Here is a 23,074-nt window from a genome sequence, read left to right as displayed (position 1 = left end):
GTATTTATAGAGTTGTAACTTTTTAGTTTTAGTTACTTTTTCTTATTTGTAAGTCGCTTTGGACAAAAGCGTCTGCTAAATGACAAAAGTAAGTAAGTAAGTAAGTAAAAATTATTTGATCCCCTGCTGACTAGGTGTCGACCGATTATCGGCACCGATATTAAGCATTTTTATAATTATCGGTCATTTTCAAAACCGATGTGCCAATAAAATAATTTAATTTTGAAATGTGCTATTTGGCTCTAATGCAGCCAGTCTGAACTCAGCACTCTGTGGCCTAGAGCAGTCTCCGCCCACCGCGCATTTGATTTGTTGGGAGTCACGAGTCCGACCAATCAATGCGGACGGCTGAAGGCACTCTCACACCAAAAGCGCTTGCTAACTGGAGCTACGTCAGTGATCACGCATCAGTTCTCTCTCAAAGGCAGCAGACGTTTCTCACGTTGCAATAAATCACAATCCACTACACTGAAGTTGCAAAACACCTCAATATTATTTATTTATGGTTTCCACGATGGGGAAAATGCGGACAGAATCGTGGAATCCAGTCATATAAATGGAATTTGTCACGGAATTTGTCAAAGTTTGGATGAATTAATCAAACGTTGGTCAGTACACTTAAATTGACTCGCGCTATGGACTAGTATCTGTAAACATTAAGCGGCAAAAAGACTATTTGAATATGATTTCTGCATGTTCTGCGTGTCTCTGTATATGTGAATGGCACAGACGCACGGTTTTGATTACCGCGCGCACACACACACACACACACACACACACACACACACACACACACTGAAGTGTGCGACGCTCGCTGTGTTTTCAGCATCTGCTGTCTCAATAAATGAGGACATAAATACATGAACAACATCCCCACAACTTCTCTGAGAGTTACTTCATGAGCACTTGACCGTGTCATTTAACGATCGTCATATACATAGGCTACAGAAACTTAAAAGGTCCTCATGGCAACCCATCAAAATAAAAGTTTGGTTTCTCTACTAATACTACAACAATTATTACAACTTTTGTTTAAAAGAATAATCACACAATACACTATTTCTTCCATGCTTTAATTTTAATAGTAAACCCATTTGTTTGCCAAAAGATAATTTGATTAAAAGTTAAATTAAATTAATGTTTTATGCCTTCATTTGCACTGCACTGTAAATTAAAACTAATGTAAATTACTGTCACATAGGCCAAGATTAAGATACTGTCACATAGGCCAAGATTAGGATGACAGAAATTGTGACATTTCAATAGGAATCAAGTGAACCAAGTGTGCCTATAACAGGCTATTAGTGTTATAGTTTAATTAAAATAGTTGCGGTCTTCTTCGCAACTTCTACAATGGAGCTATGAAGACAATTAAATTATTTACATTTATTATATACATTGTGCTTTTTAAGTTAATCAACTGATGTACATTAGATGATGAATTGAATAGTCACCTCTTGTAGGTTATGATTTAGTCATCAGAAAATAATTAATGAAGAATTATGAGAGGTTATGCTATTACACATACATTTCTAACATGTAAATGATTGAAGCCAAATACTTACATTTCCCCAAGCTGTTTAGCTGTAGTACAGTATTCATAGGCTTAATCATGAAGCATACAGTGGCCCCACTTTTAACTCTCTCTTTATATAGCCATTATTGTAAATGGATGCACGGAGGAAGACAAGAGTAAGAAGTGCAACCAACACCAGGGAAGGCAGTTTTTGTCAGAGCCCTTGTTATTTTTAATTTTGACATACATTTTCATTTTTACACCAGTCATATATGTCGTTTCAAAATATTGGTTATCGGTATACTTGGTACATAATAATCGGTATCAGCCCTGAAAATCACATATCGGTCGACCCCATTGCTGACTTTGTACGTTTGCCCACTGACAAAGAAATGATCAGTCTATAATTTTTATGGTAGGTTCATTTGAACAGTGAGAGACAGAATAACAACAAAAAATCCAGAAATACGCATTTCAAAAAAGTAATAAATTGATTTGCATTTTAATGAGTCAAATAAGTATTTGATCCCCTATAAATCTGCAAGATTTCTGGCTCCCAGGTGTCTTTTATACAGGTAAGGAGCTGAGATTAGGAGCACTCTCTTAAAGGGAGTACTCCTAATCTCAGTTTGTTACCTGTATAAAAGACAACCTGTCCACAGAAGCAATCAATCAATCAAATTCCAAACTCACCACCATGGCCAAGACCAAAGAGCTGTTCAAGGATGTCAGGGACAAGATTATAAACCTACACAAGGCTGGAATGGGCTACAAGACCATCACCAAGCAGCTTGGTAAGAAGGTGACAACCGTTGGTGCAATTATTTGCAAAAGGAAGAACCACAAAATAACTGTCAATCTCCCCCGGTCTGGGGCTCCATGCAAGATCTCACCTCGTGGAGTTTCAATGATCATGAGAACGGTGAGGAATCAGCCCAGAACTACACGGGAGGATCTTGTCAATGATCTCAAGGCAGCTGGGACAATAGTCACCAAGAAAACAATTGGTAACACACTACGCCGTGAAGGACTGAAATCCTGCAGCTCCCACAAGGTCCCCCTGCTCAAGAAAGCACATGTACAGGCCCGTCTGAAGTTTGCCAATGAACATCGGAATGATTCAGAGGAGAACTGGGTGAACGTGTTGTGGTCAGATGAGACCAAAATCAAGCTCTTTGTCATCAACTCAACTCGCCGTGTTTGAATGAGGAGGAATGCTGCCTATGACCCCAAGAACGTCATCCCCACCGTCAAACATGGAGGTGGAAACATTATGCTTTGGGGGTGTTTTTCTGCTAAGGGGACAGGACAACTGCACCGCATCAAAGGGACGATGGAAAAGGCCATGTACCGTCAGGGCACATTAAAATCCTGGAGTGGCCTATCCAGTCTCCAGACCTTAATCCCATAGAAAATCTGTGGAGGGAGCTGAAAGTTCGAGTTCCCAAACGTCAGCCTTGAAACCTTAATGACTTGGAGAGGATCTGCAAGTGGGACAAAATCCCTCCTGAGATGTGTGCAAACCTGGTGGCCAACTACAAGAAACATCTGACCTCTGTGATTGCCAACAAGGGTTTTGCCACCAAGTACTAAGTCAAGTTTTGCGAAAGGGTCAAATACTTATTTCCCTCATTAAAATGCAAATCAATTTATAACTTTTCTGAAATGCGTTTTTCTGGATTTTTTTGTTGTTGTTATTCTGTCTCTCACTGTTCAAATAAACCTACCAATAAATTATAGGCTGATCATTTCTTTGTCAGTGGGCAAACGTACAAAATCAGCAGGGGATCAAATAATTTTTTTCCCCACTGTATGAGCAGCGCACGAGCCAATGAGAATATGCTAGTCTAGCGAGTTTGTTTACAGGAGCAAAGGAAGCAAAGTTTACTTACTTTAGTAAAAGAAAACCAGTCTCCTCTTGGTTTATATCGAAATCCTCCAACATTTTTCTTTATAAATCGTCGTTTTGTACTTCTAATTCGTGACCGGCGTTTTGTTTTGTTCTCTCCTCTGTGCTTCTGCATTTGTCACTAATCACCGGCGCTTACGCTGCACATACGTCCTATGTCATCCGCCGGAATGGCTTCTGCGTACGACGAGCGGAAGTGAGAGAATAGTGTTTATAACATTTTAAATATGTATATTTATCTTACAAAAACACATCGATTTGCTACAGGAGGCCTTTATTCACCCCCCGGAGCCGTATGAGGCACGTTTTATTATGGATGGATGCGCTTTACTTGATGTCTTTTGGACTGTTGAAAAAAAAAAAAAAAAAAAACACCCACCTACTCCCATTCTAAAGCTTGGAAGAGCAAGGATATTTTTTAATATAACCCTAATTGGATTCGTTTGAAAGAAGAAAGTCATATACACCTAGGATACCTTGAGGGTGAGTAAAACATGGGCTAATTTTCATTTTTGGGTGAACTAAACCTTTAAGCTTTTTTGGAACATTTCACATTCAAAAATGTAAATACACAATGTAAAATGTCATTAAGTAAGAATTTAATTTGTATTTAGGTACAATCTGAATGCCTTTTAATAAGAAAGCTCTTGTTTTGGCTTGATAGTTGAATGTAGGAATAATTGTTATTTTTTCTTGTGTTGGAATGCCATTAAACAAAGAAAAAAACATATGCTCTGAATGAGTGAAAAACATCAAAGGCATTTGTTTGTGTAAAGGAATGTGGCTGCTTTACCAGTCAAAATACAAACCTCGTCATGTGATATATCACAAAAGCATCTGAATGGGACGTGTTGTTGTGCTCGAAATCATTGCTGTAAGGTTTTAGACATAATGCATGAAGTGTCATTTGTATCCACGACAGACGTAACAATTTAGTGTGTGTGTGTACTGTTGTGAAACGCCTCTGATCAAACAAACTGTTGCATCCATAGAAGTTCAATCACATTAAATTTACTTAACCAAAAATAATGGGTGGAAGATATCAGCTATCGATGGAAGATATCAGCTATCCCAGAGCTGGTGTTCTGTATCGTCTGTTAAGAATAGCCTGTGCTATTTGTAACATACAGAAATATTTTATTACAACTCAAGTAAACATGTAAAACAGGTTTCCTATCAGTCCTCAAAACAACTTGATGGCAGATGATTGAAATGCAGACTTTGATGTCCCTCGTGCGTATCGGAAATTAATAAGAACCTGTCTGTGCTGTGCCCTAAAACCGTTAGAATTGATAAATGAGTCGACAGGGAGTTTTTAAATGTCATATTATGAAAAACGTCTATCACCACAAAACACGTGCGGAACAGACGTGAAATAGAAACTGACTTAAGGTAAACTGCTGCTTGCTAATGAAAGCAAATCTCGTCGACAGTTTCAGATAACTGAACATTTGATCTAGAGGTAGTTATAAATTAACAGGAGCTTTGAAGTATGGTAAATAAATACTGTCGCGATATCCAAACCTCGCGCGGTGCTCCGATTGCATGCGCGAGCCACTCCATCTCCCCTCAGAAAAACGCTCGCTAACTGTTGTGGATGTGACCGATGTCACAGCACAAAAATCACTAAACACTCATGCCAGCGCACCTTCCTATGACCTGCGCCATATTTGAACACCCCTAGGTAGTATTCTGAAAAAAAGGAAACGGATAAAACTTGAGAAATGTAACGTTAGGCGAGGGGAAACTACGAAGTGTTACAGTCCCACAACTTACCTCGCGCCTCCTGGGTCACCGTGAATACGAGTAAAGCCAGCAGTATCGAGCGGCTAAGTAATGTTCCCACGTCCATCTTGCTAGAGATCATTCTTTAGGACTGGTCAGTTGTTTCTCACACATTCAAGTAGACAGGTCTTTGATTCGAGAAAGAGAGCGTTCTGATTGGTCAGCGCGGAGAAATATGCCCCGCCCACATTGTTCACGCGTACCCTGCCTCTCAGTTCAGCAGGGGAGTTCAGCTGTGCCTCAAAACTGTTGAGAATCTGTCCTTTGAATGTTGTTTGGAAATTGATCTGATCATCCCAAATGCAGTTCTTATGATCAGTGAGATCATGAGATACCTACTCTTGGCAGTAATTTGACTGGTTTTGGTTTCCACATTTACAAAATATCATAACATGCAATTCCATTTTCTGTATGAATGAATTTAGGGTGTCTCTGTGGAGCATTAAACAGTCTAAATGCATCTTTTTGTGATGCATGTGCTGCTTTAGATTAAACTTGTGTGCTTCCATTGCACACATATAATAGGAAATAAAAAGGGTTTGAATCATTATTGTAAACATAATGAGTTTCTATATGGCCAGAAAAGAAAGAACTATGTTCTCAGAATGAAATAAGCCAGGCCAGACACAGCCTGAAGGCAGAGATTGATATTATATGCAGTTATAGTGCACTGCAGCAAACTTATCTTTGCTGTTGGTCAGAGTGGAATTGAACTATTTGAATTAGGCTGATGGGGCATTTCTATTAGTTCAGAACTGCTCAGAATAGAACTAGACTGCTGCTGATGTACAAAATAGAGGTAATGACATGATGTGATGCAAAAGAATGAGGCCAATGATGATTGATTATTAAGACTAAGTTAAAACTTTTTAGATACATTTTTGATCAACTTCGCAGTGAGGTTCAGCTTTGCAAAAGGTAACACTAAAATATTATCTGTGCTTTGATCTAAGCTTTGCTCTAAATCGTATTAATATCATTATATATATATATTTTTTTTTTCAACCACATATCCTGTTTTATGCATCTCCACTCTGCCCCCTTGTGACCTAATATTTACCAAAAGTGGGGGGGTCAGTAAGATTTTATTTTTTGAAAGAAATCAATACATTTATTAAGTTTCAAATTGATTAAACGTGTCAGTAGAGACAAATAATGTTACAAAAATTTCTAATAAAAAATCCTGTTCTTTTGAACTTCCTATTAATCAAAGAATCCACCAAAATTCAACATTAGAATGATTTGTGACAGATTATGTGACCCTGAAGACTGGAGTAAGACTGGCTGCTGAAAATACAGGTTTTCCAACACAGGAATAAATTACATTTTAAATATATTCAAATAGAAAACATTTTAAATTGTTACAATATTTCACATTCTTACTGTATTTCTGATCTGATATACATTCAGCCTTGAGAACATGAGAGATTTCTTTCAAAAACATTGAAAAAAATCGTACAGACCCAAAACGTTTGAATGTTGTACATAGTCCCATTTACTTTGAGAAGAAACCGGTACATTGAATCTTAAAACAAATCTCCACAATGTCCTTCCTAAATATGAGTGTGTGTGTGTGTGTATTGTTCTAAACCACAATAACAAAAGACAAGCACACTTATAAAACAAAACATTTATTCACTGATCACCATTCAAATATGAAAAAGAAAAGGGGAATTCTCTATAACTGTTTCATACTAGAAGATAAACAACACTGTTATTTTCTAGCTTGTCTTTCTAAATGCCATAGAAAGATTAAACAGGGAAGAGTTATAATGTGGTTGTGGCCTCTGTCAGCCTTTGAAATTAATGCCATTTAAAGTATTTTTTAGTTTTATGTGCTGCTTTTGCATTATAAATTAGACTTATTGCCTCTCTTAAATACTAGTTTAAATGCAAGTTCACAAAAAGGAGCTTTGTGGGTGTGAAAAACAAAACAAAATAAGAAATTATTAATACAGTGCATTTAAACAACTTCCAAAACTCCCTCGTACAAATATAGTATATCCAAATACTGATGTCTAAATACTGGCGTTTAATCTGATTAAAAATTAGCATCTTTTATCTATCAAAGTTTGTGGTTTAAAATTTGTAGTTAATACATTAAACACACTCACACACACACACACACACACACACACACACACAAAACAACTCTGTATTAGTGTTTGTGAGGAGGGGCTAATGTGATCTGAGAAGGCACGGAGTAATGCAGTGAATTCATACAATGGATCTACTCTTGCTTGTTGATGTCTGGCTGAGGTATTCTTTGGTATTCTAATAGAAGTCGGTGGGTCATTGATTGAAAAGTATCAGTGGGTGATTTATACATATTTACACACTGCTCAGAGAAGAAGTGAAACATGATTGCAGTGCCATTTCCCCTGGCTTGTAACTTCTCACAGGAGCTCTCTCCCTAATAAAAGAGTAGATTGGATATTTCCCCCAGCAGTCCAGCTACTGCTGCTCCCTACATCTGCATTACTTTACTTTAAAATTGTCAGCTTTCTAGTTCCTTCCAGGGTTCTGGATGTAGCTGTTCTCAATGCAAAGCACAATGAATTGGTTAGAGCAGCTACGCGTGTGCTGCCCCAGCAGTCTGCCGGTCTGCAGAAGAGACGCCTGTCCCGTCACCGCCATGTCCCCCGTCCGCCAGGCCTCACAGTAGCTAGTTGTCATTCGGATGCCCACGGTATTCGAGCCGTGCCACACCAGTTTCTGAGGCCTTGAGTCATAATAACATACCATTTATTAATTCGTGTTTGTTCATAATATAAGAAATAATATTAAATTGGATTAATCTGAAAGGTTAAAATATGTGTAGAAATGTAGAAATTTATATCTTTCAGAATATAAGTCACATTTTTCCAGTTTCTGAGGTCTTGAGTCAGAGTAATATACAATTTAATAATTCATGTTTGTTCATAATATAAGAAATAATATTAATTTAGATAACTTGAAAGATTAAAATATATGTAGAAATGTATTTTTTCCATTTCTGAGGCCTTGAATCATTGTAACACAATTTATTAACATACATTTTGTTTTATTTACTGATATTTTGCTTTGTTTCTGAGTGTAATTATAAAATGTGACTTAATTACATGTTTGTAACTGTTGTTTAGATTTTGTTTAATTTACCAGTATTTTACTTTATTTCTGAATATAATTGTAAGATGTGACTTAAATACATTTTTAGTGCTTGTAATATTTGTATGTTTTGTTTTATTTACATTATTTTACATTATTTCTGAATGTGACAATAAAATGTGACTTATACACCAATGTGACTTTGTATTTTTTATCTGAATGCAATTTTGACCTAGTGCTTAATTTTCAGAAAATAGGGTGACTAAGATGAATAAATGCTGTAACATTCTATCATTGTTCATTGATATATACCTAATATATTAAATACTGTAGCATATAGAACCTTACTCAAAGTGTTAGCAGACAAATTAATTCAATACACGCGTCTGAGAAAAGCAAAAGGAAAAAGCTGTTTACCAAGCTTGATCTGTCATGACATTTCGTCCATCAAAGGAATAAATCGGAGTAAGTGGATCAAAAACAGCCCCGTCGCCAGAGAACATAGCCATCCAGCTGCCGAAAAGCACATCTCCCTAGAGAGGAAACACAAGAAGCTAAATTTAGACAGCTAAACTTAGGCAAACTACATGTAATGAGAGCACACTGATCAAAAACACTTGATTAAAATCTACTGTTGCAAGAATGCTTCTTTACATACTTTGAGGTTCACCACTGGCAAGCCGAAGCGGTCCCCTTTCTTGACAATGCTAGAAAGGTCTTGTAGGTGAGAGGAGAGGAAAGCTCTGTAAGTGGATGTCAGGCCCCTGGCACGGGCTTGCTGGTAACACTGATAATCTGCCCCTCGGATTCCATGCATGTCCCCTGAGAATGGGGCATTGAGTGCCATCAGGTGCAACTGAGAATATCAAAGGTCAAAGATCACATCAAAGTCCTCACCTTTTCATATCAATTATTTAGGAAGCAACAAGGTTAAGCAACCCTTACCGCTGGCATTGAGTGTGCATTCTGTAGAAAAACATGGTAGTCTGGCAGGAAGCTCTTCAACTCCTGCAATAAACATTAGATATTCACATCAGACATTAAGATAAACTATACAACATTGTAAATTAAATTACACTTTGATTCTAGAATACTCTAACAGTTCTCTTGGTTTGATAAATGTAGTGGACGATCAAAGACTATACTGGGGATATCGGTACCATATCGGTTATCGGCCTATATTAGATATTTTGTGTTAGATATTTTTTAGATTTATTTTTGGTGTTTTTAAGCCTTTATTTAGATAGGAAAATAAGTGAACAGGAATCAAAGTGGGAGAGAGATAGAGAGAGGGGATAGGATTAGGAAAGGTCTGCAAGTTGCGATTCTAATGGGGGAAGCACAAAGCACAACGGCACTACATGCCAGTGCACTGCCAAGAGGATATTGGCAGTGACAGATATTTTGTCATTTATCAGTATGATATTCAATATTTAATTGTTCATTCTCATTTTGATTAACTGTTCTATCAAATGCCATTTCATTTCCTTAAAGTTAATTTAAAATGTAAATTTTAACATTAAATTTAATCTTTAGCAAATCTCAAATAGAATGTTTATTAATAACTAAAATTAAAACTATTAAAAATCATTTTTGGTAAATGAAACGACGTTGAAATAAAAATATTAGATGGAAAAAAAAATAACTTTGACTAAAAAACTGAAGTGATTTAAAGCTATATAGAATAAAAACCTAATAAAAATGACAAAATAGCATAAAATAACTAAAATCAAAATTAAAATAAAAGCTCAAAATATAAAAATAAGAGCTAAATCAAAACATTTATTAATGCTATAATAATATATAAATTATACTAAAATAACACTGATCTTAAAATGACTATTTTACTTCATATTGTACATTGAACTGTTGGCTAAATTCACTTGTAACATTTAAAATGACTGATTGTAAAATAGCATAGAATTTTAATATCAGCTGTGTATTAGTTATCTGTGTAATAATTATAAGTTTATCGGTATCTCCCAAAATTTGAATATCGGTACATCCCCAGACTGCTGTATATGTATGATGCATAACGCACCTGGCTATGAACTCTAGGTACACTGCGGTCGCTGGGTCTGCTCAGGCCTTGTGGCAAAGCAGATGAGGAGCTGTCTTGAGGAACTGGGATTAGCTCTCCTAGCTAACAACACAGTTACACATCAGAAAACATTTGAATAAGCAGACAACAATGAGCAAATTTGCTGTGTTTACTTTTGTTTTTATGGGAAATGCAAAAAGCAGATACCTCAACTTTTTTCCAGCCCCCTCGCACCCTGATATAGAGTTCACTCTTGTCTATAACATATGCCAGAGTCCCTTCTGCAGCCTGATTGGCCTCTCTTATCAAGGTTTGGCTGTTTTTATATGTTCTCACCTGGGAAGGCAAAGTAAGCAGTCATAATCTAGACAAACATAAAAAATGCAAGGCGCATTTAATCTTTTATGAGTTTTGTGCCATTTGACTTACAGGGTTTCCATGGCCAGGAGCACCAGGCGGCCCTGGAGGACCTGGAGGCCCAGGGAGATTTGCAGCTAAGACAGAAACAAGTAAAAGTGCATTGTTAAATTGTTGATAAGAAGTTTTAAGCCCTGATAAAGTCACTCAAAATGACTCTGGAGAAAATCTGTTTAAGAATGCGCTCGGGCTGGTCATCTAAAGTTTGGAAAAGTTATCTTTTTACAGTCATGATAAAGAAGGTATTTGTTGTTACCAGAGCCATATGCGGACGGAGTGCCTGGTGGTCCAGGAGGTCCTGGTAGCCCCTGTGGTCCTGGAATTCCATAGCCAGGCAGTCCTGGAGGGCCTGGAGGACCAGTGTCCCCAGGAGGACCAACAATAGAGTCACCTTTCGGTCCCTAAAACAAAGCGTCATATTGGGGCTGGAAAGTGAAAGGACACACTTTCACGTAATAAAATGTACTGTATTATAAGAAGGATAGTCTCAGTTTATGTCTTTTTTCAGATGACTTACCACAAGGCCTGTCCTCCCAGGCAGCCCTGGTGGGCCAGGAAAACCTGGATCCCCTTTTTCTCCCTTTTGCCCCTTGTAGCCATTATCACCTTTAGCACCCTTAGACACAAACTCGACATTGTCAACAACAGCAATGGCAACCATAAAATGAACAAAAAGAAACTGTAGCTGTTCTGATCACTCAGTGATACTCAGTAATGTCAAATGTGATACATTTGAACTCATTTTGTTCTCATCATCATCATTATGTATTTAAACATGTTTTTTTGTGCTATTTTTCTCCATGAAAGCCCTTGTAGTCCCCTGAGGGTCCCAAGACAACAGTTTAAAAACCCTGTCACATAAGATGCATTCACGGCTTGTTGGAACATAAATATAAGATTCTGACTAGTAAAAAGCATTCACATCCTCGTAATTACAACTTGTAAACTCTGAATTTAGTACCTCCTGACTGCTGCATTGCCATGCGAAACTCAACTTTGCAGCGGCCGCAGCAATAAAAAGTAGTTAAGTAGCTATCTCATAATGTTTCTATTTAATATTTCCAATAAATTACACAGATTTGTTTTGCTATTAATATAGGGAAAAAATGCATACATCCAAGTCAGAGGACTAAGTAGAATGTCAGAGTCATTTCACTGCTGGTTATACTATAATTGTGTATGTGACGAATAAAAATCTTGAATCTTAATTATGGTAATTACAACATAGCGTGAATGCACCATTATACACAAGAGTGTGCGCAAATTTTTGTCCATTTTAAGTTTTAAGTGTGCTTATAAAATCTATACAAATGCTTAAGATATCACTTGATATGTGAGATATTGAACAAGTGCTTACCACATAACCATGAGGAAACAAAGGCACTGTGAAGAAAGAAAACATAAAGATCATTGTTGAAGTCTAGTAAATGGAATGTCTGTCAGTGCCATATAGACACTTAATGCTATTTTTTTTTAAATTTGTTTATATTCATTCATTCATTCATTGAAAAAAAAATCAATACATTAGCACAACATTTTATGACTAAAATCCCTATAAATATTCACAATTTTGATTTGACAACCCATTTTTATTTGATTTTTCATTGTTTGGATAAACCACAATGACTTTTTTATTTCTTTTAATTGTGACATGAGTCTATTGCATTCATAGGTTGCTCTAAAAGCAAAAGAAAACTGATTAAAAAACTTCTTATCAGTGGTATATAACAATCACTCTTTGTACCCATGTTCCTTCTTTTTATTTGATTTATGCACTCCTTAAAATCTAAAAGTACTGCCTAAAAATCTCTGCTGACCAGCTGACCAGCTGGCCCCCATCTTCACACAGATCTTCAACAGATTACTGGAGCTGTGTGAAGTCCCCTCATGCTTCAAATGCTCCACCATCACCTTGACTACAGACCTGTGGCCCTAACGTCTGTGCCTAAGAAATCATTTGAAAGACTGGTTTTGGCGTATCTGAAGGACATCACTGGACCCTCACTGGACCCCCTGCAGTTTGCCTACAGAGCAAACAGGTCTGTGGATGATGCAGTCAACATGGGACTGCACTTCATCCTGCAGCATCTGGACAGACCAGGGACTTATGTGAGGATCCTGTTTGTGGACTTCAGCTCCGCTTTTAACACCATCATCACGGACAACCTTCAGAATAAACTGACACAGCTCTCCGTCCCCACCTCTGTCTGTCAGTGGATCAACAGCTTCCTGACAGACAGACATCAGTTAGTAAAGCTTGGTAAATTCACATCCAACACCCACACCATCAGCACTGGAGCTCCTCAGGGCTGCGTTCTCTCCCCACTTCTCTTCTCCCTGTACACCAACGACTGCACATCTAAAGACCCCTCTGTCAAGCTCCTGAAGTATGCAGACGACACCACACTGATTGGCCTCATTCAGGATGGTGACGAGTCTGCTTACAGACAGGAGGTTAAGGAGCTGTCTGTCTGGTGCAGTCTTAACAACCTGGAGCTTAACATGCTCAAAACTGTGGAGATGATCGTGGACTTGAGGAGGAACCCCCCTGCTCTCCCCCCACTCACCATCATGAACAGCACTGTGACTGCAGTGGAGTCATTCAGATTCCTGGGTACCACAATTTCTCAGGACCTGAAGTGGGACATTCATATTGACTCTATTGTCAAAAAGGCCCAGCAGAGGCTGTACTTCCTTCGCCAGCTAAGGAAGTTAAATCTGCCACAGGAGCTGCTGAAACAGTTCTACTCTGCCATCATTGAATCCTCTGCACTTCAATAACTGTCTGGTTCAGCTCAGCTACCAAATCTGACCTCAGAAGACTACGGAGGGTAGTCCGGACTGCTGAGCGAATCAGTGGTACAACCCTCCCCACTCTCCAAGAACTGTACTCATCCAGAGTGAGCAAAAGGGCTGGTAAAATCCCTCTGGACCCCTCACATCCAGCACACTCCCTCTTTGAACTGTTACCATCTGGTCGACGCTACAGAGCTCTGAGAACCAGAACGACACAGAAACAGTTTCTTCCCTCAGGCAATCCATCTCATGAACACTCAACAATAAACGCGGAACACACAACTCTTATTATACATTATTTATTCACCACACTTACTTATTTTTTTCATTTCAATTTGCACATATCAGACCTGTACACACATAATTGTCTATATTATATATTGTGTTTTTGCTGTTTTGTACATTGCCTATTTGTATATTATTCTTTTATTATCTGTGTCCTGTCCTGTTGCTGTCTCTCTGTTGCACTGTGGAGCTTCTGTCACTAAAACAATTTCCTCGTATGTGTAAACATACTTGGCCAATAAAGCTCATTCTTCTTCTTCTAATCTTAAATATGGGTGGAGAAAAACCATTAAGATCCTTAAAATCCAACATTAAATTAGGCAATTTAATCAATTATATACAAATACAAGCACAGAATTATAGTTAATTTCCCCAAAATAAGGCATTTTTTATTATACCTGCAGTTCCTGGCAACCCAGGATTTCCCACATCACCCTTGTCCCCTTTGACTCCTAATGATGCTCTTCCATTGTCTGTTCCAATGGGAAAAATATCATGAAATATAAACAATAGTTGAAGCAAAAAACATAGTTGAAAAAGCTGCTATATTTAAGATCTGCTGCATATACCTTGTTGTGAATTGTTGTTGTTGATCTGTAAAACAAACATTTTTTTTTAAATAAAATTAGACAACATTTTGGACAGAACAGAAGTGATGATGAAAATATTGTCTGATATGAAATATTAAAAAGAATATGAATCCATGCCGGCTAATGTCAGCATATTCAGGAGTGAACGGTTTTGTTAGTGTGACATTTTAAAATGTACACAGCATGTAAAATCCCATAATACCATCCCATAATACCAATTCACTGCTGAGCCCAACAAATGTTAGAGCTCATGCAACATGCTTTGGTGAGCTTAGGAGAGCGCCTCAGATGAGATGAGATGAGATTAGATGAGATACTGGGTTAAAAAAACCATGGAGAAACACTCTTGAATTGGTAAATAACAGCATAACACAGGCATTATTCAGATGCCAAATATATAATAATTAAATAAATAAAATATTCCCTTTTGAAAAATGTAATTTAGATCTGTTTACAAATTAATCCTGTTCTATGCTGTTTTTAAGACCATGAACCCAGGAATTATCCAGAAGCACGTTAGAAAGCAAAGTAGGCGGGACTGAGCCAGAAGGACATGCGCCACACCCAAAGCCAAACCACCAATCAGAGAATTTCACTCATTAACTTACTGGAATTTTGCAGTGTGGTCTAGGAGGAACTGGGAAAACTGTCTTTAGAGCACAATCATTTCATGACTTGTAAAAATTGCATTTTAGGTTAAAGCACACTTTGATGCTCAATTTCATTTCCATACGCTGCAAATCAGAAAAGAAGATCAAACTTACTCCATTTAGACCAATTACTCGTCCTGGTGGCCCTGGAGGTCCAGGTGGACCCGGTGGACCCTTGAATACAGGTAAGCCATTTTATTTAATTAGATTTAAAGATATGAAACATAATGGAAGCGTCATGTCACATACATTTTTAAAAAAATTAACTTACAGGGGGACCACTAGAATCTCCCTTGTCCCCTTTCCTTCCAGCTATTCCAGCCCGGCCCTAGAAGAAATTTGAGGGAGTTAGTGGAAATAAGCATTTATTAAACGGTGAGACTGTAAATAAATAGACCAAAAATTTTTTTTTTTTACTGGTCGACCAGGGAGTCCATATTCTCCTTTTTGTCCAGGCGGTCCAATCGGACCCTAATGATCAAAGAAAATCATACATATTCTTCGATTGTAGTATTTATGCATGCATACTTTAGTTTTTGTTTGAAGGATGCATCTTACCACAATGCCAGGACGTCCAGAGGGGCCGATGTCACCCTGCAAAGTACAACGATGTCAATGTTAGGCCATTGAGGAACAACAAAAAAGTTCAAGCTCAAAAGTAGATAGTTCAACCTTCATTCCCTTCGGTCCTCTGGGTCCTCTCAGGCCTGGTATTACAGAGCCATCAGCAGCTATAGATACACCTGGCTCCCCCCTTTCTCCCTATCAGACAATACAACAAATGATATTCCATAAAACATTACTTTATGGCAATCCTGACCAAGTAGTTATAATATAGTATGTCATATATGAGTAATGGGTGAAACATCTACTTCCATTAAAGGTGCTGTAAGCAATTTCAGCTATTTTACTAGGTTCTGCTAACCTGAACACATAAGAGAGAGCGTGGGCCTCTCTTTGGCAGTGTTTAGAGTTTCTGGCCTGTCACAGAGTGAGTCCTCAGGAGACCTATTTCAATGATCTCTGACTTGGTAAGAACATTTTATGTGTGGTTTTCAAAAATAGCTTAGAACACCTTTACAGTAAGCAATCAGATGTGACAGCTAAATTACAGCGGAAAAGACAGCAGCTCAGATTTATGAATACTTGAAAATAAAATGAGCCCTCATTAGGAAATTTGTCATGTCAATCGTGAGGTAATGATGGGAGAGTTTGTGCCGCATTATGTACAACAGGTTATTTCTGATCGTGATTTAAACCCATACCTTCAGTCCTGGATGTCCTTGAATGCCAGGAAACCCAATTTCACCTTTTGGTCCTCTTGGGCCCTGAGAATTACAACATTCAAGCAAGTTATTACCACCATTCACCATTATAATGGTTTATTTGCTAGTTTATAACCCCAAACACCAGAGTAAGCCCATTAAAACCTCTACACAAAATCATATGAAATTTAAAAGAATAAGTTCAGCTTAGCCAGAGACAATTTTAATTACCAGAAAAATTTACTTCCATTTGTTACTCCTTTTCTTTAAAAGGGCAAAAATCAAGGTTACAGTGAGGCAATCAAGCATAGTGTTAGTTTTGGCAGATCACGTTAGTCAAGCTTCCATCAGCTGACTCTCAGCTGATTCCCATCTACTTATAGGAATACAACACCTATCTAATCATCCATATATAAGGTCCTCAGTATTATCAGCAGTTTTCGCATTGCTCAATAGCTAATTACCCTCCTCCATCCCCAACTTCTCCTCTGTCAGTCAGGATCCAGCTTTTGATTATCTTTTGAATCAGACTAATTCTAAAATGTGTACATAAAATTACTGAACTTTAACTATATCTGCAATACTTTCGTTGGTTCTGTTCTGTTTACTCTGGGGGGTTATCGCTGCTCTCCCTGCTCTCATCCATGCTAGGCTGCATGGAGGCACAGGGAGTTCCAATCCAAACTGTATGCTGATTATCAATCATCTTTGACGATAGTGGTCCTGACAGAACTTACAATGGATGTGAATGGGGCTAATTAGCAAAGTGAATTAGTTTATATAATCAATTTATATCCACTTTTCATCGCCACAGCAACGCAACACTGTAAACCAGCTTTACAGCTCATTACGGATGCAATGCAGAATTGATAAGTGCTTCTATAAGGTTAGTAGCTTCACATTTCTGCTTTTTAAGACTCCAAAAACTCCATTCACTTCTATTGTGAGTGCGTCAATGTAACTTTTGTTTTTTGAAGATAAGGGCAGTGATTGAATTTGGGAAGGGATTGAACTCGGAATCTTCCTTTAACAGTGGTTTCTACCATAGAATTTTGAGGAGAGAAAAATGTACCAACCACCAAATTATGGATTTATTATTTCATGACACTGTAAGGTAAACTGGCAAATTGATACACAGATAGATCACATGACAAGATTAAACCCAGTAAAAGCACTATGAAGATGGGTCAGTCCATCTCAAGTGGTCCAAAATGTGTAAACTTGGTTGCCTGACCATTTATTGACTGATTACATACCTATGCATATTGGGACAGCAAAATTTATTACATTATAATTTTAATGTAAAAAGCAGAGTGAAAATTAATGGCATTCTTACAGGGAATCCTGCTCTGCCAGGCAAGCCTTCAGGGCCCTGCAATATGCACGACACACACACACACACACACACACACACACAGAGAAGCAAGCGAAAAATCATCATCAGTGACATGGATGCGATGCATGATCAAAGAACAAACCATTCCAGATCATGTGGAAATGCCATTAGCAGCATTGTGCTGTGAGGGGTGGGAAAGATCTTGCAGATTTCTGTATCCTTAGAGCTGCGATTGCTCCTGGACACATTTCTTGTAAAATTTAGTTTAAAAGCTGATGTTTATACTATCCATGTTAAACATGCTGCATCTTAAAAAGCTGTTGAGGGGAAAAAAAAGTGAGCTGCTTTACGTACCATAGGGCCTGGAGGTCCTCTGATCTTAGTGATGTTCAGTTTGGCTGCAGTATCATTAAGAAGGAGCTGGAGTAAAAAATCATTATCTTTTTTTGGTTCTCAAGCAAAATATAGCAGCAAAGCAGGTTACCAGACTTTATACTTACATCCTGTAAGTTAATGTTCGGTCCAGGCGGGCCAGGGGGACCGGGAGGCCCTGTGATGCTCAGTCCATCACGACCTCGCTCACCCTAAGTCACAATTAATACAGCAATTTACAGCATGTTCGACACACAAAATGAAATTTGTCTCATACAGTGTGCTTTTGGCTTGAGATGAATACCATTATGCATTATTCATCACTTGGTGTGAATAATGTGGGTCATAACTACACATGACTGTTCAAAATATTCTTAGATAAACAATATAATACCTTCTCTCCTGGACTGCCCTTGTCCCCCTTTGGCCCCTGTTTACAGTAAGGTAACAACATTAAACATTTATTGTGCCACAGCTACTAAAGTCATTTTTTTTTATCATTTGCACGCTACATAAAAATGGACCCATCACTTGCTAGAATACTTACTTAGTATTCAGTATTTCAGTAAATGTACCATTTGAAATATATACAGTATAATCTCTTTTCAGAGTACTCCAAGAATGCAAGAAACCGAAGACTGACCCTGGCACCTGGTAAACCAGCTAACCCTGGTATTCCATCCTGTCCTGGTGATCCTGGATCACCCTGGATAGAGAAGAGACATGGATCAGGAAACATATTAATCCCCATTCGGATGGTAACTGTTTCTCATTAAAATCCAGAAGTCATTTTGTAAATCCTTTCTGACCACTGCCAAGCACCATATGGTTAAACGTGAGAATTTGCATGTGTTTTAAAAATGGACACCTTATTACTGAAATGAAAATACTGTAAACCACATTTGAAATAGGCATTTATTATGGCAGCAACAGATATGCAGGGGAGTTAAAATAAAAAATAAAAAAACATTTTCTTTAGATTATTTTATTTCCAATAAAAATATGTTAAAAAAATTATGTACATAAAAAATAAGAACCAAGTAGCCAGGTCTTATATAAATAATAGGATGCATTTACTTATTTCTGCTCATTTCTACATTTTTAAAAAGACAACTATCATTTTGAGATTGAAATGCATCACAGAAAACAATTTAAACCAATAGTCTATCCACTTTCCAATATTAAAATAGGATATTTAAATAAGTGATACTTAAATTTGATGTTATTTTCCAATTATTAAATTAAATATTATTGTAATAATTGTCCAAGCAACACGTGACTGATCATTCGAGAAGAGCATTTCTAGGTTTATGGAATCACAAACGTACGCCTAGAAAATGAAGTTATCTTCATCCAAATGCATACATTTTATTACTGAGGAGCTAATCAGATTTATTTTACAGACATTAACGTGAAAAACAATTACCGTCTGAATAGGGCTATTGTGAAATAAAAATTATTTGAGTTTAGAAGGTATATATATAGCTATTTAGTGTGACTATAGTGTAATCTAACAAACCTTTACAGACAAACCGGGGGCTCCATCAGCACCAGGAAGTCCCTACAAAAAGGAAACAGAACATGCATGTTAATAAAATATAATATGCTGTTAATTTACCTACACACAAACACATCAAACCATTACATTTGAAATAATGAATGAATTAATAAATCAATCATTCATTTAAATATAAGTAGTTTAGCCATAAATTAATTTGATTGTAATGCTACTTTTTTGATAATCAATGGACTAAGTACAATAAAATTCATGCTTAAAATTTTAGAGGATAAACACACCTGAGGTCCTGGTGGGCCAGGCAGACCAGGAGGCCCCTTAAAAAAAGAGGAGAGGAGAAAAAAAATTCAGATTTGGTCCATTCAACAAACAAATTTTGTGTGCACAAACAAAAATAAACTCTGGCCAATGTAGCATGCAATGACACATTCAAGGTTAAAGAAAATTATGTGAATAGAATTTGAGGATGACGTAATAGTACTGATGCTTTTGTGCACTCACAAGATAGCCTTTTGAAATTCCAGCTTCAAGAAACAATCCGCTTTCACCAGAACCCTCCAAATCCTGTCAAAATAAAACATCCCCTGTCCTTAGACATAATGAGGACAGAAGCAAGACTCACTCAAAAGCTTAAGAAAAAATAATTAAGCTCTGAATGGATGAAATGCTGTGCTGACCCTGAAAAGTGATGTTTGGAGAGTTTCTACCTAAAAGAATAAATATCTCAAAACCAATACAGCTCTCTTTTAAGGGTTTGGTTTACTTATTAAACTAAAATGATCCCCTTTGAAAATTAAAACAATTTCATAACCAAGAATAAACTGGAGCACTTGAATGTGACCCTTGAATTGTCCTTTTCATGTCATGTGAATTTAGTCCGTTTTGCTTTGGCCTTCGACGTGGAGCACATTTTCCAATAATCATCCCCTAAGTACAGGACCAACAACCTGACCTGCATTTATGGATAGATTTTCAAGAAACATTTGAAATCTGATTATCCATGTTTTAGATGAACCAGTAGCATAGTCTGTTGTTGACCATAACTTCCTGCATTTAGAATGTGAAATCCCAAAAAAGGTGGTTAGCCACTAATGTAATAAATACTTTGGTGATATCTATTGTTAAATTGATGACTATCAGTTAGGATTTTTCAGACCTTCAAAGTGTCCATCATGAAGTTATTGCTTAAAGGCCCTGGTGGGCCAGGAATGCCAGGTGGTCCAGGAACACCCCTCGGTCCCATAGGACCAATAAGGCCAGGGTCACCATTTTCCCCCTTAAGAAGAAGAATGAAAGATAAAAAGCACAGAACTTGCATGAGCAACTTGAACCGGTAGCAAATTCTATGTGAAATTCCTCATTCGATATTTTTGATTGCATAGATTTCTATTAAAATGCCTGGATTTCATCCAGGAAAAATTAGTCAAACAATGTTAAATGTGACCCCACCATTATGCATCATAAACGTGTGGTTATAAACATGATACCTTAGGTCCAGAGGGCCCTCTCATTCCTTGTTCACCCTGTGAAAGAAAATCAAAATTTTTAAGGCGAACAATACATTTTTATATGACATTGAGAGAGTTCTTTCTTCAAGATTAGGTAATTTTTGTACCTTTGCTCCTTTGGGACCCTGTTGTCCAGTTAAGCCATCCGGACCAGGAAGCCCCTTTAAAGGTCAAACACATTAAAAGGCCTGCTTATGACATGTTTCAATACCATAACACATTATAAATGTCAGCATCTATAAAGACAATCTACATTAAATTAAAAATAGTATACATGTTTTCATTGTGTCGTGATGTTTATGTTATGTTAATATACAGGGGTTTGACAAAATAATGAGAACATCTGGGAAATAGGCAATATTTTATTATTATGGTGTTTTACCACCATTAGCGAAATAGTCTCTAGCTGAATATTGCACTGTAAAAAGTGATAAGTTGACTTAACTTAAAAAAATTGAAGAAACCCGTTGACTTAAAATTTTTTAAGTAAATAATAAAAAAAAAAATAAGTTAAGTGAACTTGACAATTCACTTAACGTATTTTTTAAAATTATTATTTACTTAATAATTTTAAGGCAACGGGTTTCCTCATCACTGTAAAAAGTGATAAGTTGACTTAACTTAAAAAAATTGAGGAAATCCGTTGCCTTAAAATGATCAAGTAAGTAATAATTAAAAAAAATAAGTTAAGTGAACCTGACAATTCTAAAATTCTAAATTTTTAAAATAATTATTTACTTGATAATTTTAAGGGAAGGGGTTTCCTTGATTTTTTCCTCGATTTTCACTTTTTACAGTGTGTCTATAAAAACATCTACCAGTTGCTTTAGATATTCTGAAGGATGGAATATGGTAATTTTTAGAAATTGCATCTCTTTCACGGATGTTGGCTTTGTGAAGTTCTGTAGTCAGTTTTTGTATTGAGGCTTGCTGTCACTTTGGTCTTTTGGTTTGGACACAATCCTTCTAAGTGCTCAATGGTCCCCATTATTCACTTTCAGTTTTCACATTTCAAGATTCAAGATTTTTATTTGTCACATACACAATTATACAGAGTATAACCAGCAGTGAAATGTAGGTCAGGTCCGCTCCAAGGACAGTGCAATTATAAAGTATACAAATATTAAGAAAAAGAAAAGTAGAAAAAAAATAAAAATAAAATAAAGATAAAAAATATAAATATAAATATAAATGTGCAGGTCAGTATGTTGTTGACTTTGAGGGAGTTAGTGATAATAATAATATTAGTGATAATAAATTGATAATAATAAGAGGAATGTGCAAAACGTTGTACAGGGTATGTAAATAGCAGCATTATGAGGTAGAAAAAATTCTGAAGCTTATTGATATAGTGATATTTACATGGAGTCATGTGATGTTATGACACAGCGTTAGAGTTTAGGAGCCTGATGGCCTGGGGGAAGAAGCTCCTTCTAAGTCTCTCAGTTTTTGCCATCAGGCTACGGAAGCGCTTTCCAGATGGAAGCAAGGTGAATAGATGGTTACCAGGGTGATTAGAGTCCTTGATGATTTTAACAGCTCTACTTTTGCAGCGTTTGAGGTAGATGTCCTGCAGAGAGGGGAGAGCAGACCCTGAGATGCGCTCAGCTAAGCGCACAACTCTCTGTAGTGCTTTGCAGTCCTGATTGGAGCTGTTTCCATACCACACTGAGATGCACTGAGTCAATACACTTTCTATGGTCCCTGAATAGAAAGTTTTCAGGATTGCTGGTGAGACCCTGAATTTCCTCAGCTGTCGCAGATGGTACAGTCTTTGCCTGGCTTTCTTAACCTGTGTTTGGATGTGTGTAGTCCAAGTCACGTTCTCAGAGATGTTTACACCGAGGTACTTGAAGTTACTCACCCTCTCCACAGGGGTCCCACTGATCATAAGAGGAGTGTAGGGCTGCTGCTGTCTCTTCCTAAAGTACATGAGCAGCTCTTTACTTTTGCTCACATTCAGAGGGAGACAGTTGTCCTGGCACCATGATGTGAGTCTCT

The 23,074-nt window shown here is 37.3% G+C and overlaps 2 protein-coding genes across 8 annotated transcripts in view; both read right to left on the bottom strand.

Moving 5' to 3' along the window:
- Nucleotides 1-5,350, bottom strand: part of LOC306846304 (TGF-beta receptor type-1-like) — a 57,444-nt gene extending 52,094 nt beyond the window's left edge. Inside the window, exon 1 of one of the 2 annotated variants that reach the window (XM_079379581.1) lies at nt 5,202-5,350. In XM_079379581.1, the coding sequence (XP_079235707.1) occupies nt 5,202-5,292 (91 nt within the window). In that variant the 5' untranslated portion in view covers nt 5,293-5,350. The remainder of the gene's footprint in view (nt 1-5,201) is intronic. The other variant, XM_079379582.1, reaches the window with a different exon arrangement.
- Nucleotides 5,351-6,305: 955 nt separating this feature from the next.
- The window catches only part of LOC306845656 (collagen alpha-1(XV) chain-like), a 52,284-nt gene continuing 35,515 nt past the window's right edge, over nt 6,306-23,074 (bottom strand). For 2 of the 6 annotated variants that reach the window (XM_079378572.1, XM_079378570.1), the window contains 30 exons: nt 21,181-21,234; nt 21,053-21,088; nt 20,722-20,841; nt 20,067-20,129; nt 19,847-19,882; nt 19,569-19,610; nt 18,693-18,755; nt 18,444-18,479; nt 18,178-18,261; nt 18,032-18,097; nt 17,678-17,713; nt 16,342-16,404; nt 15,749-15,838; nt 15,635-15,670; nt 15,494-15,547; nt 15,348-15,404; nt 15,191-15,250; nt 15,035-15,076; nt 14,406-14,430; nt 14,235-14,309; nt 12,113-12,138; nt 11,273-11,371; nt 11,012-11,156; nt 10,768-10,832; nt 10,546-10,674; nt 10,339-10,440; nt 9,243-9,305; nt 8,956-9,153; nt 8,715-8,830; nt 6,306-7,932 (listed from right to left, as the gene is read on the bottom strand). In XM_079378572.1, coding sequence (XP_079234698.1) covers nt 7,716-7,932; nt 8,715-8,830; nt 8,956-9,153; nt 9,243-9,305; nt 10,339-10,440; nt 10,546-10,674; nt 10,768-10,832; nt 11,012-11,156; nt 11,273-11,371; nt 12,113-12,138; nt 14,235-14,309; nt 14,406-14,430; nt 15,035-15,076; nt 15,191-15,250; nt 15,348-15,404; nt 15,494-15,547; nt 15,635-15,670; nt 15,749-15,838; nt 16,342-16,404; nt 17,678-17,713; nt 18,032-18,097; nt 18,178-18,261; nt 18,444-18,479; nt 18,693-18,755; nt 19,569-19,610; nt 19,847-19,882; nt 20,067-20,129; nt 20,722-20,841; nt 21,053-21,088; nt 21,181-21,234 — 2,298 coding nt within the window. In that variant the 3' untranslated portion in view covers nt 6,306-7,715. The remainder of the gene's footprint in view (nt 7,933-8,714; nt 8,831-8,955; nt 9,154-9,242; nt 9,306-10,338; nt 10,441-10,545; nt 10,675-10,767; nt 10,833-11,011; nt 11,157-11,272; nt 11,372-12,112; nt 12,139-14,234; nt 14,310-14,405; nt 14,431-15,034; nt 15,077-15,190; nt 15,251-15,347; nt 15,405-15,493; nt 15,548-15,634; nt 15,671-15,748; nt 15,839-16,341; nt 16,405-17,677; nt 17,714-18,031; nt 18,098-18,177; nt 18,262-18,443; nt 18,480-18,692; nt 18,756-19,568; nt 19,611-19,846; nt 19,883-20,066; nt 20,130-20,721; nt 20,842-21,052; nt 21,089-21,180; nt 21,235-23,074) is intronic. The other 4 variants (XM_079378573.1, XM_079378571.1, XM_079378574.1 and 1 more) reach the window with 3 other exon arrangements.

Source organism: Barbus barbus, assembly GCF_936440315.1.
Source record: "Barbus barbus genome assembly, chromosome: 26".
NCBI lineage: Eukaryota > Metazoa > Chordata > Actinopteri > Cypriniformes > Cyprinidae > Barbus > Barbus barbus.
The sequence above is the reverse complement of the archived record's forward strand: the minus strand, read 5'-3'. Positions and strand labels throughout refer to the sequence as shown.